This window comes from Neomonachus schauinslandi, chromosome 9 (assembly GCF_002201575.2).
Source record: "Neomonachus schauinslandi chromosome 9, ASM220157v2, whole genome shotgun sequence".
In the NCBI taxonomy this organism is placed as follows: domain Eukaryota; kingdom Metazoa; phylum Chordata; class Mammalia; order Carnivora; family Phocidae; genus Neomonachus; species Neomonachus schauinslandi.
The window spans coordinates 143,335,813-143,354,109 of NC_058411.1; the positions used below are offsets into that span (position 1 = coordinate 143,335,813).

General features: G+C 59.6%; 1 protein-coding gene across 1 annotated transcript in view; it reads right to left on the minus strand.

Annotated features, from left to right (window-relative positions):
• TBC1D2B (TBC1 domain family member 2B) overlaps positions 1–18,297 on the minus strand; it is a 64,228-nt gene that overhangs the window by 44,477 nt on the left and 1,454 nt on the right. Inside the window, exons 4-5 of the mRNA XM_021680465.1 lie at positions 17,970–18,269; positions 3,426–3,579 (exon numbers count right to left, since the gene is read on the minus strand). Coding sequence (XP_021536140.1) covers positions 3,426–3,579; positions 17,970–18,269 — 454 coding nt within the window. The remainder of the gene's footprint in view (positions 1–3,425; positions 3,580–17,969; positions 18,270–18,297) is intronic.

Sequence of the window (18,297 nt, forward strand, 5' to 3'; positions counted from 1 at the left end):
CCCCTCCGCCCTCACCAACACCCACCCAGCTCACCTGCACCCCCCCCTCCGCCCACAGCCGGGCTCCAAGGAGGCCCCTCCCACGTACAACTAGAAGCCATCCTCACACACTTTCCCGGCCTGATGTGAGGCCACAAGGAGCCTCAAAGAACATCCTGTTCACACATGGGAGAACGGTGTGTACCCAAGTCCCGTGAGCTCTCCCCACTGGGACCGGCTGCCCCTTGGGCACCACGCGCGAGTCACCGTGACATACGCTCCCGAACAACATGTAGCATTTGCAGTACTTTACAAATGGGGTCACAGAGAGAAGCACAGCCTCTCTGATCAGCTTACCAGGTGACAGGTGAAACGAGTCCGTGGAGCCGTCGCAGTCTGCCGGGCTGGGTCTGCATCCGGCCCCATGTGGGCCTTCCCTCTGCCAGCTGCAGTCCCTGCACAGACCGTGGGGCCGAAAGGAGCAGCCGCCGCCCCGCCCGCCCGCCCGCCCGAGAAGGAAGTGTGTGGTCTCCCCTCAAACCATCCTGCCATTTTCTGCAGGAAGCACCTGCCGTGCTCTGACGGGTACTCGGGCACTCAAGACCCCTGTGACCGTGAGTGCTTCCATGGTCCCCGACTCGCAGGAAGTCTCAAAGACAAGGTGTTGTCATCCCCAGCTGGATGCTTATCAGCCTACATGGGAAGTGAGCTCAGCAAAACGAACTGCGTGCAGCTCCTGGAGGGGGGCCGTCAGCCTCCTGTGCTTGCTTCCTGTGCTCTGGCTGCCTCGTGCCCCGCAGCTGGGAAGGGCTCTGAACCCTGCACTTCGTCTTCGCCAAGTATTCCTTTGTGTGGAAACTAAGTCTTTACCATGCAGGCGTGGGGACGTGCGGGGTCCGTGTGCGTCCGGCACAGCGCTCCCGTGGGGGCCGGGCTGCGGGGTGCAGACAGGCGGAGCAGATAGACACAGCCAAGCCTTCCTCCTGTGCAGCCTGATGAATGTCGAGCTGCAAATCCCAGTCACGAGACAACAGACTCCTACGCGGAGGACGGGAACTCTGGAGAAGGAATGTTCCGTAGGCCAGCAGGTGACGGTGCTGCTCCAGGGCTCCCCGCAGCCCTTCCTTCCTCACAGACGCTGCTGTGGACGGCGGCCGTGCGCTCAGCTCAGAACCCTGCCTCCCGCTCCCTCCCCGGCTCGGGGACGGCCACGGCACCCCCCGCGAAGGAGGCACAGACCGAGGGCTCCGGGGAGAGCCGCCTCCTTTCCGACCCCCGTGGCACCGACAGCAGCGGACTGGGAAAGCTGACCCACTACGGACCGCGAACAGCGCCTCACGAGACAGACACATCCCTGTGAGTCAGGTTCCCCACCGACTGCAGCTGAATGTAATCCTCACCAACTCAGAATTTCAACGTACTTTTTACACGTAATGCAGTCGCCCATCTGCCCCTCATGACAGGACTGCGAGGGGTAGACAGGTGGTTCGCGTTCCAGCCCCCTGCCGGGCCTCCCCTCCCTGCCACCTGACCCACCTCCAAATCCTCCAGCCCTTCCACCTCGCCCCTGCCCCACCACCCACCTCCTTCCTCACCCCCCCTGCCAGAGCTGTGGCCACCACGGCTTCCAGCCCCATGCCAGCCCCATCCCGCTGACCGGTGCCTTCCCCAGCACTCAACACGTCCCAGCCGTCGCTCACCCTGCTCTCCCTTGTCTGGTGATGCACCCCCAGGTCTGGCCCCTGACCATCCATCCAGCTTCCTCTCTGGCCTCTCGCTCCCGCTGGACCTCCTTCTGCACCCCGAGGCCGGCCGGGCTCACGCTGCGCCACGCTCCTCAGACCGCCTCTCACAGCTGCCTGCACTGGCCTAGGCCTCTCACCCGCTCCTCGAGAGCACGGACTGTGACTTCTCGGTCCTTAGATCCCACCGCCCAGACCACAGACTGGAGCAGGGCACGCTCTCCATCCCACTGATGAGCAGACCGCGGCTCAGACAGACAGACGTGCCGGGGCAGTGGGGCAGGGCTCGGCAGACTTGCTGGCGGCCCAGCTGGTAGTACGTACTTTCAGCTCGGGGCCCCAGGGCCGCTTCGGCCGACGGAGCTTCCTCCCAGGACGCAAAACCACCTGCCCACCAGAGCTGTCCATTCCCGCGATGTCAGGGCCGTGGGTGCTGGCGCAACAGCGTGGGACGAAAATGAGAATGCCCCGAACAAGGGGCAACGAGGTCAGAAGACGAAGAAAGCTTTCTTTTTAATACAAATCTGAGTTACAAACACCCTTCGGTCTAGCGCCCTGGGTCTGTCAGACGTACTCCGTCCTCAGAATAAAGGAACCAGGGCGTCATGCTGGCTTGGTTGCTAGAGTGCGCACCCCTCCATCTCGAGGCTGAGCCCCACATTGGGCATGGAGATTATAAACCACTAAACTTTAAGACTAAAGGAACGGACAGACGGTGTGAGCCCCACCCCTGAGGCACCAGCAGGGTCACAGAGCTGCTTCTGGTCAAAACCCCTAGGAGAGTGGCTTTCAAACACCCAGAGGAACTGTGCACGGAACACAGAGGTGCCCCCTCGGCTCTTGGTGCCCTCAGGGTGTGGGCGCCCCTGAGAACGACGTGAGGACCTCACGGGAGTGCGTGTGGACAGGTGACCATGTCATTGACCGCGGGGTCTGGCCGCAGACCCTGCTGTGGCTGTCGAGCACACAGTGGGCAGGGCAGCAGGGGCCTGCAGGGTGGGGCTCTGTGGGCATCTGCTTCTGGAACAAGGCGGCTGTGGCTTGCAGGGAACTTGACGGAGCCTGTGCTCTGAGGAGCAGAAGGTCCCGCGGGCGTCAGGAAGTGCAGACCTCACCTCTTTGTAGGCGAGAGAACCAGCCGTCACTGGCTGGACCCTGGCGTGTGCACCTGTCACGCCTGGCTTCAGGCCTCCATGGCCTGCCCTCTCCCATGAGGAAGGCAGGAGCCCCGGCATGGATGGTCAGCAAGCAAGTGCTGCTCAACACAACCCGTCATGAGGACGCCGTGGCATTTCACTGTCTCGATATTCAAACAAAAAGCCCCATTATCTCTACACTGAGACTGTCTGGGAATTAGCAAGAGTTGTTGAAATGCCACAAAAACCCAGAATAAAATGGAATCGTTAAAGTCTCCTTGGGGAGATGTCAGGAGCACGGCTTTGAGAACAAAGCGCGTACAAACGTCTGTGAACACATCGGCGGGGGGGCGGGTGCGTCACCTTAAGGGGGGGCACAGGCAGGCAACATAGGGGTCGTCATCAGGCTTGAATACAACTCCGTACATGGAAGCCCCCAGAAAGCAGGGAACGCCACCGTTGGAAAGGGATCATCGCTACTTTGGTTCGGAACGTCCATCCAGCTGACCTGCCGTGGCAAACAGCTGTGCACGAGGATCGGACGCGGGTCCCCCCACCTGCGACTTACCTGAGTTATCTCTGGCTACGAGACCCTTAGAGCAATCCCCCGGGGTCGGGGAGGCCCTGCTGTCCCACTTCACCATGTCCAGACTGCTGCAGTACTCCCACCGCCTCTGCTGGAGCTCCTGCAGCCAGTAGGTCATGAGCTGACGATTAGGGGCCTGCAAAGACGGAAGCAGAGAGCGCGTTACGGCCACACGCGGGGCGGGTGGAAGCATCCTGCCCCGTGGACGGTGCTGGTAGGAAGCACAGGTCAAAGACTTCACCATCCGGACCGGCAGCCGCTGCTCATGCAAGTGGGCGGAGCAAATAGCAAGGACAGCAGGAATTCAGCCCCGGTGAGAAATCCTCCTGCCTGTGGGACCTGGAATTCCAGGACCACAGAACACCGTCTGCAGACGGTTTCAGGACGGCTGATGTTTTCGCTGACCCTGCATGCGGCGCACGCACAATGCCCGTCTAGAGAGCTCACGCCTCACTCAGTCTGGGGTGGCGTCCCGGCCGCGCCGCATCAAATAACCGTATTTCCACCTGTTAGCCTCTGGGAGGGCACCAACGGACACGGCAGGCAGGAAACCAGAGAGCGCATCGGATGCATAAAACTTTTTAAAACTGACAACACCAAGTGCCGGGAAGGGTGCCGGGCACTGGGCCCTGTTGAGAACCTCTCCCACTGCCCCCACATGGCGGGCACCGCGACAGATCTGCTTGAACGGGAATCCTCGGTTTAAAGCGGGAAATCTGGCCGGGGAACAGTTAGCAACCTCGTGATCCTCTCTCACTAAATTCCCCAGGCAAAAACAAACATTAAAGTCACATGCTTTCAATGTCTGACCTATTATTCATGTTACAGAAATCTGGTCAATACAGCAGGGAAAACCGCCTCGAGGCAATGATTAACTGGGGTTCCTTCCCTTTTTAAAAATCCGGAAAGCTTGTCGACATCGATCCCGAGCAGCTAGTGAAAGGCTCCGGGGCTCGCGCTGTCCGAGCCGAGACCCCTGGACAGACACACAGGGACTGCAAGGCAGGGCGCCACCCACCGCACCAGGCGGCCCATCAATGGATGTCCAGCCAGCCTCTGTGTGTTTCCTCGGCAGCTCTGCACGGAGGGGGGGCGGAGCTGAGAGCCAACCTCGCCCGACCTGATTAGATCACAATCACTAACGAGGCTCTCGGTCGCCCCGGGTTCAGTCTGGGTTCAACACGGAAAGTTCCTCCAGATCTGACCAGCACAGCCTCCACTGGACACACGAGGCCACAGAGCACGGGAAATGCGGCAGGTGCCACACGACGGAATACTCTGGATGCATCGCATTATCTCACCTACACTTGAAAACTTAAAGCACGGGGGCGCCTGGGTGGCTCAGTCGTTAAGCATCTGCCTTCGGCTCAGGTCATGATCTCAGGGTCCTGGGATCGAGCCCCGCATCGGGTTCCCTGCTCAGCGGGGAACCTGCTTCTCCCTCTGCCTGCCGCTCCCCCTGCTTGTGCTCGTGCGCTCTCTCTGACAAATAAAATCTTAAAAAAAAGAAAGCTTAAAGGAGGTATATCATGGTTCATACTGTGTGTGTCTCAACTGTCCTACTCTAGACTGTGATGATAAATGCAGTCCATTTTGGGAGCCAAGGTTGGTGGGAAGGCCACCGGGTGGGAAGCGGCCTTGGGGATCGAAGCGGAGGCCAAGGGCATCAGGTTCCTGGGGCGTGGGGCAGCCTCCACTTCTCCCCTCCCACAGGGCTGTAGGACTCAAGGTGACTTCTCCGTTCTTTAACCGTGGAGATGCCAACGCTCTTTAGGGACCAACGACGAGTCCGGCTAGTCTGGCTGATGGCTCACAGTTTCAATACCCCCTCTGCCCTTCTCCAACGGGGCAAGTAGGACCCTCAAGCAATCTGACATCACGGAACACCTCCATGAGCCCATCAGCAGGAGTGCCATCCACTGAGCCCCAGCCCAGCTGAAGCCTATCACCACCACACCGTATCTGCCCGGCACCTGCCAGCCAGATGGATGGGCAGCAGGACTGGGAGACAGGATCTGCCCCCTACTCCCAATTTACAATGCTCTAATCCCAAATTCTGGAGAGCCAGATGGGCACTCCAATCATGCTGGAAGGGTCAGAGCCAAGGCTCAGCTCAGCAGGTGCCTGTGGGAGATAAGTGTCCAGCAAGAGGCCAGGTGCCAGTATCTGCCGTCTGAGGGCCATATCCTAGGTCTCCCTGAACACTGTCTCCCCAACTCCTATACATCCTTCAAAGCCCAATGCAAATGTTACCTCCAGAGGACGTTTCCCTGACCGGAGCCTGCATGTTCTCTCTATCCTGTGAACAGGATGACACCGCGTACCCCAGGTCAGTTTCCCACGGAGGGAGGCACACGCCTCATGTGCCCCTCATTAGCCTGAGTTCCCTGAAGGCAGACGTCAGTCCTGCTGCTCTCAATGCTGTCCAAGATGCCTGACGATTCAGATATCCGACTCTCCCCTCGTGTCTAGCTGCTCCCACTGCCCCAAGACTGCTAATCCCAGTCCCAACACGAGCCACACAGAACATCTCAGAAAGCTATTCTGGTTGTCCCTACCCAGCCATCCGAGCTGCAGACCAGGGGACAGACTCGCACTGGGCGGGCATGGTCCTGATCTGAGACACCTGCTGCATTTAGGTGCCATGTCAGGTCAGGTCAGAGAATGAAAACCAGGCCACCCACATCCAGCCGGACGTGGACTTGAGTCCTCAGTGGCTGAGAAGAACCACACGGTGCCCCAGCTGCTCCCACAGACTCAGTCCCCAGACCTCCACCGGCCCCAAACCCAGAAGCCCACACTTGGGGGAAGGGCCCCAGCCCCTGCCCTTCCCCTGGACATTCCCCCAAGCCTGACTCTCTCCCCGGGGCGCAGAAAAGTCCTGTAATAAGGTCATCTGGTCACAAGTGAGTTCATTCAGGGCCCACTCCCAGCAGGTGGGCGTGTTCCTGGGGGAGGGGCTGGTGCAGCGACCCAGCAGCATCACGGGAGTCAGGCACCGTCCCCTACCCACATTCCCACCACGCGACCCCCCGGGCCAAGCTCTGCACCCTGTGGTCTCCAGCCCTGTGGGAAGGAACCTCCACCCACGGAACCTCAGCACACGGAAGAAGCTGCACAACGCTCGTCCCCTTCGACCCAACGTCATTCCTGGGCATCTATCTGAAGTAATCCAAAAGAAGGAAAAGGGAAAAATGCCACGTACACAAAAATGTTTGTTCGTTCGCTCGGCAAATATTTACCAAGCGCCTAACTTAGGCCAAGTGCCCCCGTCCACACCGGGGACACAGAACTGGGTGAGACCGGGTAGATTCTTGCCTCAGCCACACCCAGTGAGCAAACAGTTTCCTTTCCAACAGCAATAAACAGCTAGAAACACATTCCTAATTACAACCAAAATACAAAATGCCTGGCCTAAGAAACCCTTGTACGTTACGGAAACTTTCCAAAAATCCAGTCAACATTCTAAAGGAAAACTCACCTAAACTTTAACGTTGAAGAGTTCTGGACAAAACAAAGGAGGCGTGGGGCTCTGCCCTTCCGAGCAGGGAGGCCGTGAGGAAGGGGCGACCGGCCCGCTGTGCGCGCGGGGAGTCCAGAGCTGAGCCCAGTCAAATGCAGCATCCCAAACGAGATCAGAAGTCATTATTAAACAATGACCTTAGGACAACTGGTTAGAAATTTGCATTAAAATGAATTCAAATTTGATTCCAGATTTGAATGTGCATAAAGGTCATTTAAAGTGCCCAAAGAAAATGCCTACGTAATTAAGTTTCTGTCTTTTCTGCATCCCACAACAGCCATGTAGATTTCCGCGCTTTTCAAAGGTGCGCAAGCAGGTCTGACTCTGGACTTTAAACCCGCCGTGCGGCAGACGCAATCCACACAGAAGCTTCCAGCAGAGATATGAGCTCCAGGGCCCCGTGCACCTGGCAAGGCCAAGCGCTCTTCCGAGGCTGAGCCCCAGACTGAAGGCCAGACGGACTGACCCTCGAGGGCTGTTTCCCGCACGCGGCCCCCCGGAAGCCGGCTCCGGGCAGGAGGTGTGGGTTTCACGGGGCTGATTATTCTCCCCAGAAACAAAGGGGAAGTTGCCACTGCAACAGTCCTATTCTCTTGGAACGGAAAGACCTTTCTAATCCCAAAAAGCAAGGCAGTAGAGAAAATGTCTGTCTGTCCCAAAACTCCACCACACCACCCAGAATTAAACGACAAATGACAAACGGAGACAGAGAGCAAACAACCTGCAGGGGCGGAGGTGCACGCAGCCCGCACTCGGCCGAGGATCCCTGCCTGCCTGGGAGCTCCCGCTCACCTTCGTTAACAAATGCCACAGCATATTGTAGACTTTTATTTCAAACAAGAGTAACAACCCACGTTTGCTGTGCAAACTCTGCAAAAGGCAGAAAGAAGAGAAACTGACCGCAACCTGTCACCAGACATGACGTCATGCACACTTCGCTGGGAGTCCTTCCAAACATTCTCCCGTCCCCAGATACCCATCCCGCTTTCCTTCACACAACCGATCACGACACACCGGCTGTGACGCGTCCACACGCTTGCAACAGTGCCAGGCACCAGCGGGATGCCATCACCACGGCGGCAGCAGACTGAACGCGGGCACGCGCCATCGCCGGAAGCGCACGACCGCCCAGACCGCGGTCCCCGCCTGCCCCCGGGGTAGGCACCAGGGCTGGGAGCCGGACGTCTGGGCTCACGCCCCGGGCGCCGTGCGCAGGGGTCCGATGCCCCTGGGAGGGCATGAGCGACAACAGCAACGGACCTGCAGCCGCGGCTCCGAGGGTCAAGTCAGCTCACCAGGGCGCGTCCCCCGGGCGCGGCAATCGCGTCTCCACCATCACCGGCGACCTCACGGCCGGAGTGGCTCCGTGGAGATTCAGACCGGGTCTGGGTTGCTTGCTGTCACATGGAGGAGGAGGGAGGGGCGCACGCCCGTCCTCCCAGCATCCCCGCAGGACTCAAGCTCTGCACGGTTTTCCTTGAGCGCCGGGAAGCTGACCGTGAGCCCCTGTGGGCGTGCGGGGTCCTCGGCGAGGACCGTTGGCCTCCCCGCCAGGGCCGGTGGCCCTCAGGACACACTGACCTGGGCACCGCTGCACCAGGTCAGAGAGCGCCACCGTGGTCCACGGGGGCCCCACGATCCCGCGCTGAAGACATTTCTCACAGACAGACTGCAGGGAAGCCGCGCTCCAGCCCGCAGGAGTCACCAGCCATCAAGGCGAGGACCCCGCCAGTCTCTCCACTCGTGTTCCCTGGGGTTCTCCTGGCACATCCACCTTGTGCCCCCCAGCAGCGAGCTGACGGGCCTGCCGTCCTCGGCGTCCCCCTCCAGACGCAGTGGAGCCACGCGCGCCCCATGCTTCCAGGCTCCCTGACGGCGTCCGCAGGCCGTGCGACCCGCATGCTAACTGGGCCCACGCCGCACCAGCAACTGCCTGCAAACTCCTCCTCGCTGCCCAGTCCAAACACCCCCAATCCGATCCTGCTGTGTGAGGGCAGCACTCCAGTCGTCCAGGCTCTGGGCTCCTCCCCAGGGGCCCGGCGCCCCCCCCCCATCTACGAAGAACAGCACGACCACGCTCACAGCAGGGTTACAGAAAGGAGGGTGCACGCGGGGCGGGCTCCGTGACCACCTCACTCGGCGCGCTGCTTAACAGGACACGATGGCTGCTCATGGGGACGGAATTTTGTTTCTTAAATCTGAAGGAGGACATCTGGATTCCCAAGACTGCGCATCTAAGCAATAAAAGCACAAGAATATCGTAAGCAGCCTGAGGATACAACACTCTGATGAAAAACAGACCACAAGCCAGATCTGATAAATAACTTTAGGTTCCAAATTTTCTTTTGAATGTTTCAAAATCACGAGCCTGGAAAGAATCTCATGAGGTCTGGCCCTGAACCAACGAAACAGACGGGAAGTCCTGTGTCCAAGCCAGCGGCAGATGCCGGGAAGGGAACCCAGGCAGGACCTCCAGGCCCGGCAGAGTGGGGAGCATCCGCATGGCACTCCGTTCCTCTGGTGGGTGCCACGAGAGCTCTGACCCCTTCTCTTTTCAAACTATCTTAAAATCGGCATTTTCATATACTCTATTAAAATAGTTACACAATTGCAATCTCAATCCTTTCCGAAGGCTGAGCAAGAACCCAGACCCCAGGGGAGGTGCCCCACCTGCCACCCACGTGGGAAGCGGAAGTCGGTGGGGGGGCTCCCATTTATCACCCAAGCACCCTTTTTTTTTTTTTTTAAAGATTTTATTTATTTATTTGACAGCGAGATAGAGAGCACAAGTAGGCAAAGAGGCAGGCAGAGGGAGAGGGAGAAGCAGACTCTCCACCGAGCAGGGAGCCCGACGTGGGGCTCGATCCCAGGACCCTGGGATCATGACCTGAGCCGAAGGCAGACGCTTAACGACTGAGCCACCCAGGCGCCCCAAAGCACCCTCTTTTTAAAAGCAAATACGCTGACACAGACGCATCTGTCCTGACACCTTCCCAGCATTAACGCATGTCACAGAGACCAGCAAGCAAAGGTGAGGACGGGGAGGAGGGGATCCAGACACAGAACAAGCTGAAGCACATTCGCAGGAAAGGGGCCCCAAAGACAAGGGTTGTGGGGGGCTGGGCCAGGTGACAGACTCGGGTGATTCTGGCTCTCCTCTCCCTGCAGGAAGTGCGGAAGCCCGGCGACACAACGGGGCACGTGGCCCCGCAGACCCCGGCTGCATTCCCGTGGCTCCCTATCAGCCCTGCTGTTGCACAGTCGGGGAGAGCCAGGGCCCTGTGAGCTCGGGGGAGTTAAAAGCTGCAGCAGCCGCAGGACGGTCCGCACCCCGGCCCCCCGCCCTGACGGTTCCCACACACCACGCGACGCTGTCCTGCTCCCGCGTGACGCGTTTTACTCAGACGCAGGACACAGGAAGGACTTCGTATGAAGGTTTAGGAACTGGGGTCCCAGACTCCATGAGCCAGAGACCCGGGGGCAGGGGAGTGTGGCCGCAGAGATCCGCTGCCCTTCAAGCGAGTCTGCGGGGCCAAGCTATTTCCAGTCCACACAGAAGGCCGTCCCCGACAGGCCCTCTGTGCTCACCGCGGAGGGAGCGGTCGCTCACGGTCCAGGGCAACGGTGGCTCCCAGACGCAGGCATGCACACCTGCGGCCGGAGGGTCGGGCTGGTAACCGTGCCGCTCCCCGGGGCACACCCCGCCTACCGACTGCACCAGGGTGGCTGGGGCGAGCCCGCCGTGTGCGTTCTCCACAGGCTTTTCTCCTACAGCTGAGAACCACAGCTCTGAACAGCACGCTTCCTCCGAACGGCAGCCAGCTGCGAGCGCTCTGTCAGCACGTCGCCCGGGACAGGAAGTGTGTGGGCGCAGTGTGAACCCGGACACCGGGCGAGCGGGCACAGCTCACGGGACACCCCAGCTGCCGGGGGCCCGTCCCCCTCTGGCATACGCCGCCCGAGAGAAGGCTCCCGACAGGATGCGCGCTTCCCACTAAGCCAACCCCTCCTGGAAGCAGACCGTCTACACCGCTCACGTCCAATCCCCACGCGACTCGCCACCTTGAAGCTACACTGCAGCAGAAAACGGGCAAATGCCCAGTTTAGGTGCCTGTCCACCACTGACCCAGCATGAGCCAAACTGCCTACCCACGGCCTAGAGCGGGAACACAAAGCAAATATCACCAAGCTGCTGGGTGAACAGGACACACGGTTCGCGTATCCGCCACCACCCCACTGAAGGCCTGTTCCCTCGTGCTGGCGCCCCGGGTCACGGCCCCTTCAGTTCCGACTCGGGGCCGTGACCCCTGGAGCAAAAGCGCGTAAAGACTCCCTCCAAGTCACCGAGCCGCTTAACGACAACGCCCCAGTCACAGCCCGGAACAGGCTGGGCAAGCTCCCCAAGGCCAGAGGCAACGGCTGACTCCCGCCGGGTGCCCGCCAGGGCCTCACGCCACAGAACTGGCCAGGCGAAGGGCTGACTGGTCGCACCATGCCCAGGACTGTCAGGCCAGCCTGTCCGCCAGCAGTCTTCCCTGGACATCACAGAGCTGCAGGGGAAACGAAATAATCCCTCTAATCCAACATCGACATCTCCGATGGCAGGGCCTGCCCGCCCCGTCCACCGCCAGGCCTGCCACCCGACACTCAGACAGGTTCTCGTCCAAGGGGCACACTGCACGAGAACGCGCTCCTTCCTGGAGGCTGGCCCCAGGGAACAGTTCCAAGGACGCAGCTTGGGACCCTTCCCCACCAGGGTCCAGTTTCCCCACGCTGTCAACCTGAGAAAGGTCAGCGAATGAAGACACGGACTCCGTCTGACCGGGGACATGTCCGTGGGCGCACGAGGCTCTCAGTCTTTGAGCAGCTACAGTTCCATCCAAACCTGACCGCTGCCCAGCCGACCTTCTCCAGGGAGCACTTCGGACAATCACCATGCAGGCCTCTCCAATTCTGCAATGATCACACCGACCACAGCCTTCTGGCCCCGGGCCACATCCAAATCAGTCCTTTACATGCAGGCCTCCCTCCTTCATCACTGTGGAAAGATGCCACACCTCCCCCAGGGTCAGGACGCAGGCGGGCCTCAGATATTCACGCCCCACACTGACGGCGACAGACAAATACGATTTCCTGCAAAGGTTTTCCAGAGCCATCAGGTGCTGATGTATTTTTAAAGTCTTTGTACTGCAGTTTCTTAAGCGAATGGGAAAATTACTGCTGTATCTGCGGAAAAAGCGTAATGCTTACACGGCGGCAGGTGCTAATGGATAAACAGACACCGGGAACCTCCTCTGTGCAACAGGAGCGTTCGGTCAGCCGGCCAGGGTGCCCCGAGCGCCGACTACCTGCCTGACCTTCCCCTACGCGCCGGGGACGCAGTGCTGAGCTGCAGACCATCTCCGTCCTCGGGCTGCGTGTGCCCTAGCTGGACACAGCACCAGCCGCTCACATACCCGGACAGGACTGGACCCACTTCAGGGGGCAACCTGTGTACGTGGGGTTTCCTGAGTGGCCTGGTGGGCCACTGCTTATGGGGCAAGTGTGGGATCCGCGGGCTCCCCAGGGAGCATCTCCGCCGCGTCGGAGGGTGCGCAGCAGGTGGCTGGTTAGGAGCCCCGCGGCTCCCTAATTCCCAAACCCACTCTGTGCTCCCTCTGGGACAGCAAGCAAGCCCAGCTGAGGCCCACACCCGACAGGAGGTAGGCCAACACCAACCACTCCAGTGTCATTCAGACCCGACGGCATCAATCTCTAAGAGAAATGACAGTTCCTAGTCTAAACCCCTCCCCCAGAGAGTCATTTCTAGAATAACGGGATCTTTTCTGTTCTTGGAAGGAAGGTTATGGTCTGACTTCTGACCACACAGCAAGGCTGCACCCCAGTGGCTGATGGGTAAAAGCATCTAAACAAGGATACCTGTCCAGCCCTCAGGAGCCTCAGGGAGGTGGCAGGTGGTGTTCACACCTCAACCCCAAATGCACGTGGCTCCCCCCATTTCTTTCTTTTTTTTTTTTAAAAGATTTATTCATTTGAGACACAGAGATACAGAGAGAGAGAGAGAGAGAGCATGAGCAGGGAGAGAGGCAGACGGAGAAGCAGGCTCCCCGCTGAGCCAGGAGCCCGACGTGGGGCTCGATCCCAGGACCCTGGGATCATGACCCGAGCTGAAGGCAGACGCTTAACCATCTGAGCCACCCAGGTGCCCCGGCTCCCCCCATTTCTTAAGAAACGGTTGCCTCCAAAGGGGAAGGAAGTTGGCAACGTGCATTTGAGCAAAGCGGGTGGAAGAGGCAAGCGTTTGGTGAAGGTGGTCATGAGGAATGTTCTGGGATGGGCAGTCCACCCCGCAGGGCAGGCCCCAGCCACACAAGCCCCCCCCAGGCGGCCTCCCAGACCCCGCTCCCCCCGAAACCATGGTGCTAAGAAGCAAGAGGCCACAGTATCTTTACCTTCACGTTTGTTTCCTTTGAAACCTTTCTGCCAGGCTGTCACATACATATGTCAACCCTTCATACACAGGCTGGACAGTCCTCCAGGCGGTTAGATGCGAGTACTGGGCGTGACCCACCCACCCATTTGGAAGAGAGAAAAAAAACCCTCAACCCCCACTGAAAACTCCGCTGATCCCTGCACTCTGGCCCCAAAGGCCTCCCCCTCCAAAGGCTGTGCCCCCTTCTCCCTGGCTGCCCCCTGGAACTCCCAGAGCCCCACACGCGAACAGCACTCCCGCCTACGCACCTCTGCTCCCGCCAGGCCCCCTCCCCCTCTCCCCTGTGGTCAACACCAACCCAACCTTCACACCTCTGCGAGTCTCTCCCAGCCCTCCCCTGCGAACTAGATTGGGTCCCCCGTCACACATGCTCACACCTCGTTCCTCCCACGCTGCACGGCGCCCGTTGCTGTGACCGTCCGTCTCCCCACGTTACCGAAAGCCCCGCCAGGCAGGAACTGGCCCATGTCGTTCGGCCTGCACGCCCAGTGCCTAAGCGCAGGGTGAGAGGGGCCCCAGGCCCCCCGAAACATGTGAGTCCCTGAACCACAGTCCCGGGCCATATCCAGCCCATCGCCTGTGTATACGCCTACACGCCAGGAATGGTTTTTATGCTTTTAAATGGTTGAAAAAAAAACTGAAAGAACAGTATTTCATGACATGTGAAAATCACATGAAATTCAAATTTCGTAGTCCATAAGTAAAAATTACAGAAACACTGTTACACTCATTTTATGGCTGTTTCTGGATCATGACAACAGAGGAGTCAAACGGTGTGGTGGCAAGACCTAAAATATTTCCCATGCGGCCCTGGACTTAAAACACTCACCCACGGCTACAGGGGCGTCCAGCCAGGGGCGCGAAACACCAGAGCCCGAAAATCAGGACTGACTGTGCTCTGGGTGGGCCGCACCCTCTCTGCGTAGCTGATGCCTGTCGTATTCAGTGGGCGCTCACAGCATGCCGCAAGGGAGAGCGTCACTGGATACACTGGGGGATCTGGCTCACCCTCCCAGAGGGCCGAAGCCCTCCCCAAACCAGTGCTTACTGGGCGACCACCCTGTGTGCTCTCACTGCACACATACCCACCGGGGCACCTGCTCTGCACGGGCACCGCTCAGGAGGTCAGGATGCAAACTTCAGGAGCGGGGTGCGGACCACACCGTAAGGAGCACCGGGCCAGGCAGCAGGACTGGGCAAGCCACTGGGGTACCGCACGTAGGACACCGCACCTGCTTTAAGGAGTGTCCTAGCTGGGCCGCCCTGACAAACCCCTGAAAAGCGAAGTCTGGACCAAAGATCTAAGTAACACTTTGAGACCCGAGTGGATGCCCTCGGGCAGGACAGCTTAGTGGCGCCAGGAAGGCAGAGTTCCCAGCCTCTCTTCTGCGTGGGACACACGATGACTACCCAGGCTGACAAATGTTTGTCATTAAGCTGCGAGCAGTTTCAACACCAGAGAATGTGCATCCTTCCCAGGAAAGTGGGTTCATGACTGGGTAGTTACATGTGACTCAGAAACCGACCCCTTGTCCATTTGAGCACCAAACGGCCCCAAGAAAGGGGTGGAGGGCGGAGAATTGGTCCTTGACAGGCTGACGCTGCCCCTTGTTCCAGGGCCTGCAGAGGCCCGGCAGAGGAGGCTGGTTCCCGCTCACGCTTTACCCGCCCCCCCCATCAGTCACACGCTGGCCTCCCTCCAGAACTGTCCCCTGCTCCTCAGAGCCCCGGAAAGCCCGTTGAGCAGCACACTCTCCTCACCCGCCCCGGCACCACTGGCCTCTGCCTGATGGCCGTAGCAGCTTCCAAATGTAAAATGCCCCTGCTGCTTTCTCACGACGTGAAAAGGACAGAAATCAAATGCAGTGAAGGGAAAAGTGCTACACCTTATCTCATCGCAAAGCACTGACGTCCTAACACAATTACACACTCTGCATCTCGGACACTCGCTATTCCCGGAGTGTCGACTCTCAGAGGGGGTCTCAGTCTAGCTTCCCGATCTCCAGCAAATCCCAGCCCCTCTCTGGCCTCTGTTCCCTCGTCTGTAAAACAAGGCGCTGGACCAGATCCCCGAGTTCAGCAACAGAGAAGCTTAGCAAGAAATTCCAATATCAGTTTTCACTAAGACTCAAGCAGTAAAACATTTCGAAAAAGCCCAACGAAACCACAGCTTTGCCAGGGAGGGCTGAAAAGACGCTTTAAAATAAGAAACACATGATAATGCAATAAGCAAATTGCTGCTTTTTCTTTTCTAAGTCATCTGTCCAGAGAGATAGTATCTGTAAAATGATATGCAACCAGCTGAAGCCCGAGCAGGGCTTAGTCCTCAGTAGCCTAAGATCCTCCCTGCAAATCAGGGGCTCCCCACTGGCCGAGGATGCTTACAGGCCCTGACGGGTGACAAGGAAGATAAACGGCTGATCCCCACCTTACCACCACGAAAGTTTTACTCCCACAGCTCAAAAGGAATCCCCTACACCATCCTTCTCAAAGCGTGCCCCTACTCCGGAAGCCCACGTCTCCACCACTCCCTTCTTTTGGGAAGCCTTGCCTGTGTTCCCATCCCCACTGTTTCTGTAAAGCAGACCCTCAGCGACTAGTCAACTTTCCATATTCCTCAGTCAGGAATGCACGTGAAAACTGATTTCCTTTTTTTAAAAATATTCTGGACATAGAACAAGATGGACAAAATGCTATAAAGCGCCCTGGGGCACCCACCACCCAGTCCACTGCAAACACACTGAACGCCTGCCTCATCTTCCTATGCAGCAAGTCCGCCCCGAATCCAGGCCTCATCACCCCCTGCCGCTCTGCACTCACGACACGGCAGACAGCCGCGTGAGCTTCATAACCTTCCATCAACGGTGCTGTCCGTATGCAATCGCTCTGTACCATCTTCTTGCCCCGTTTTATGCGAGCTAACGCTTCAGCTGTCATCTCTTCACGCTCACTGCTGTATAAACATTCCGTTACACGAATATGCCACACACTTGACCCCAGATGCTACTCGTCATTTCGTACAGCTGCCACGCAGGGCCTACGCTCTGCCAGACGTTCCCACCACATTTCCAGAATGCTCACAACCCCCTAAGGAGGAAGGTGAGCGTCCCACTAGACCAGAAGGGGCTGGGACACACAGGGGGCGCTCGCTGCCCAACACACGTGCGTGGCAGACCCACGTGAGTTCAGGCCACTCAGCTCTGTGGCCACCGTCTTCACCTGAACCTCCAAGCCCCATGGAGGGACGAACCTCCATTACTCACATTTCTCTCAATGAGAAAACGGACTGAGGGCTCCAAAGTCAGCTGAGAAAACCTGAAACAGGATGCTCCATTTTCTTTGTTAACAAATAATTCCACAGGAAATCCATCTGACACAGATTGCCCGCATGCACAGTGAGGACAAGCCCTTTTCTGGCAGAGGTCCCTGTGCGCTCCCTGGAGTCATTCCCAAGTTTATACAAATGGTCTCCAAGTCAGCCGGAGTTGTACTGCAACCCTGCTTGGCTTCCCCTGCAGAAGCAGGCTGTCTGCACCCACTCGGATGGCGTGGAGGGGCCGGAAAGAACCCAGGAATCAGTCTGCCTGAATGGAAGCAGCTGAGCTGACATGGCTCTGAGATGACCTCGGGCAGCAGCCCCAGCTGCTGCGCGCTCTGGAGGCCTGGGAACAGTCCTGGGCTCGCCCGGCCACGGGAAGCAGGCACAGCCCACTCTGCTCTGCACTTGGTCTGGGAGAGCGCTCAAACAGGCCAGCCCAGCCCTGCTGCCCGGGGGGCAAAGCCCAGCCTGAGGACTGAGGGTGGGGGCTTAGAGCCCCCAGGCAGGGAGCCAGGCCAGGAGAGAGGTGTGAGCTCCAGCAGGAGGGCCCCGAGGGCCCGGGGAGAGGAGGGGACCCCCCAAGCCAGGGGAGGGGACCCCCCAGGCCAGGGGAGGACTCCGGCACCAGCACCAGGACTCTCCACCGATCTTTCACGCGGGGTTTCTCTGCCACAGGTGAAGGAAGCCTCGCCTGCGCAAGGCAGAACCGGCTGAAGGAACCCCCTCCCACGTCTCCCAGCAAAGTAAGGAGAAAGGGAACAGGCTTGGCCACTTACAGGCTGTGCGACCTTCGCTGAGCGCCCCTGCCCCACCGTGCGCTGGCTGCAGGGAATTACCGCGGAAGGCCCTGCCCCCTCCGACCCACCCCCACCAGGGGTCCACGGTCGCCCCCCCGCCCCACCTCGTTACAGAAGCGGCAGCGGAAGCACGAAGGGGTCGTAACCTAGGCAGGTCCAGAAGCCTGCAGGCGCGAACGGCTGGGACGGCTGCGCGGGGCGTCCACGTCGCGCGCGGGGGAGCCCAGGTGAGCGGCGGAGGAGGGGTGCCGGCACCGCTCAGCCCGCAGCCCGTGGGGGGGAGGGGGACAAGCCCGGGTGCGCCGGCCCGAGGCGGGGAGAGGGAGGCCGGGAGGGCGGCGGCGGCGGCGGCGGAAAGGGCCGGGGAGAGGGGCGCCAGGTGCGGGCTCCCCACCTTGAGCACCGTGACGGCGCCCGCGCTGTGCACCTGGAAGTGCGCGGGCGGCTCGGCGCCGGCCTCGGCCGCCTCGTCGGGACCCTGGTAGCTGAAGCAGGCGTCCGCGATGTCCAGGTGGCCGAGGGGCAGCGCGTCCTGCGGGCTCTTGAAGTAGTAGAGGTAGCAGCGGCGCGCGTCGAACACGAACCAGCGGCTGCGGTAGCCGCGCAGCGGGCCCTTGCCCGACAGCTTCTGCAGGTAGCCGCACAGCCGCGCCGGCTCCCGCGCCGGACCCGCCGCCGCGCCCTCCCGCTCCTCCTCCTCGGCCCGCGCCCCGGGCCCCGGC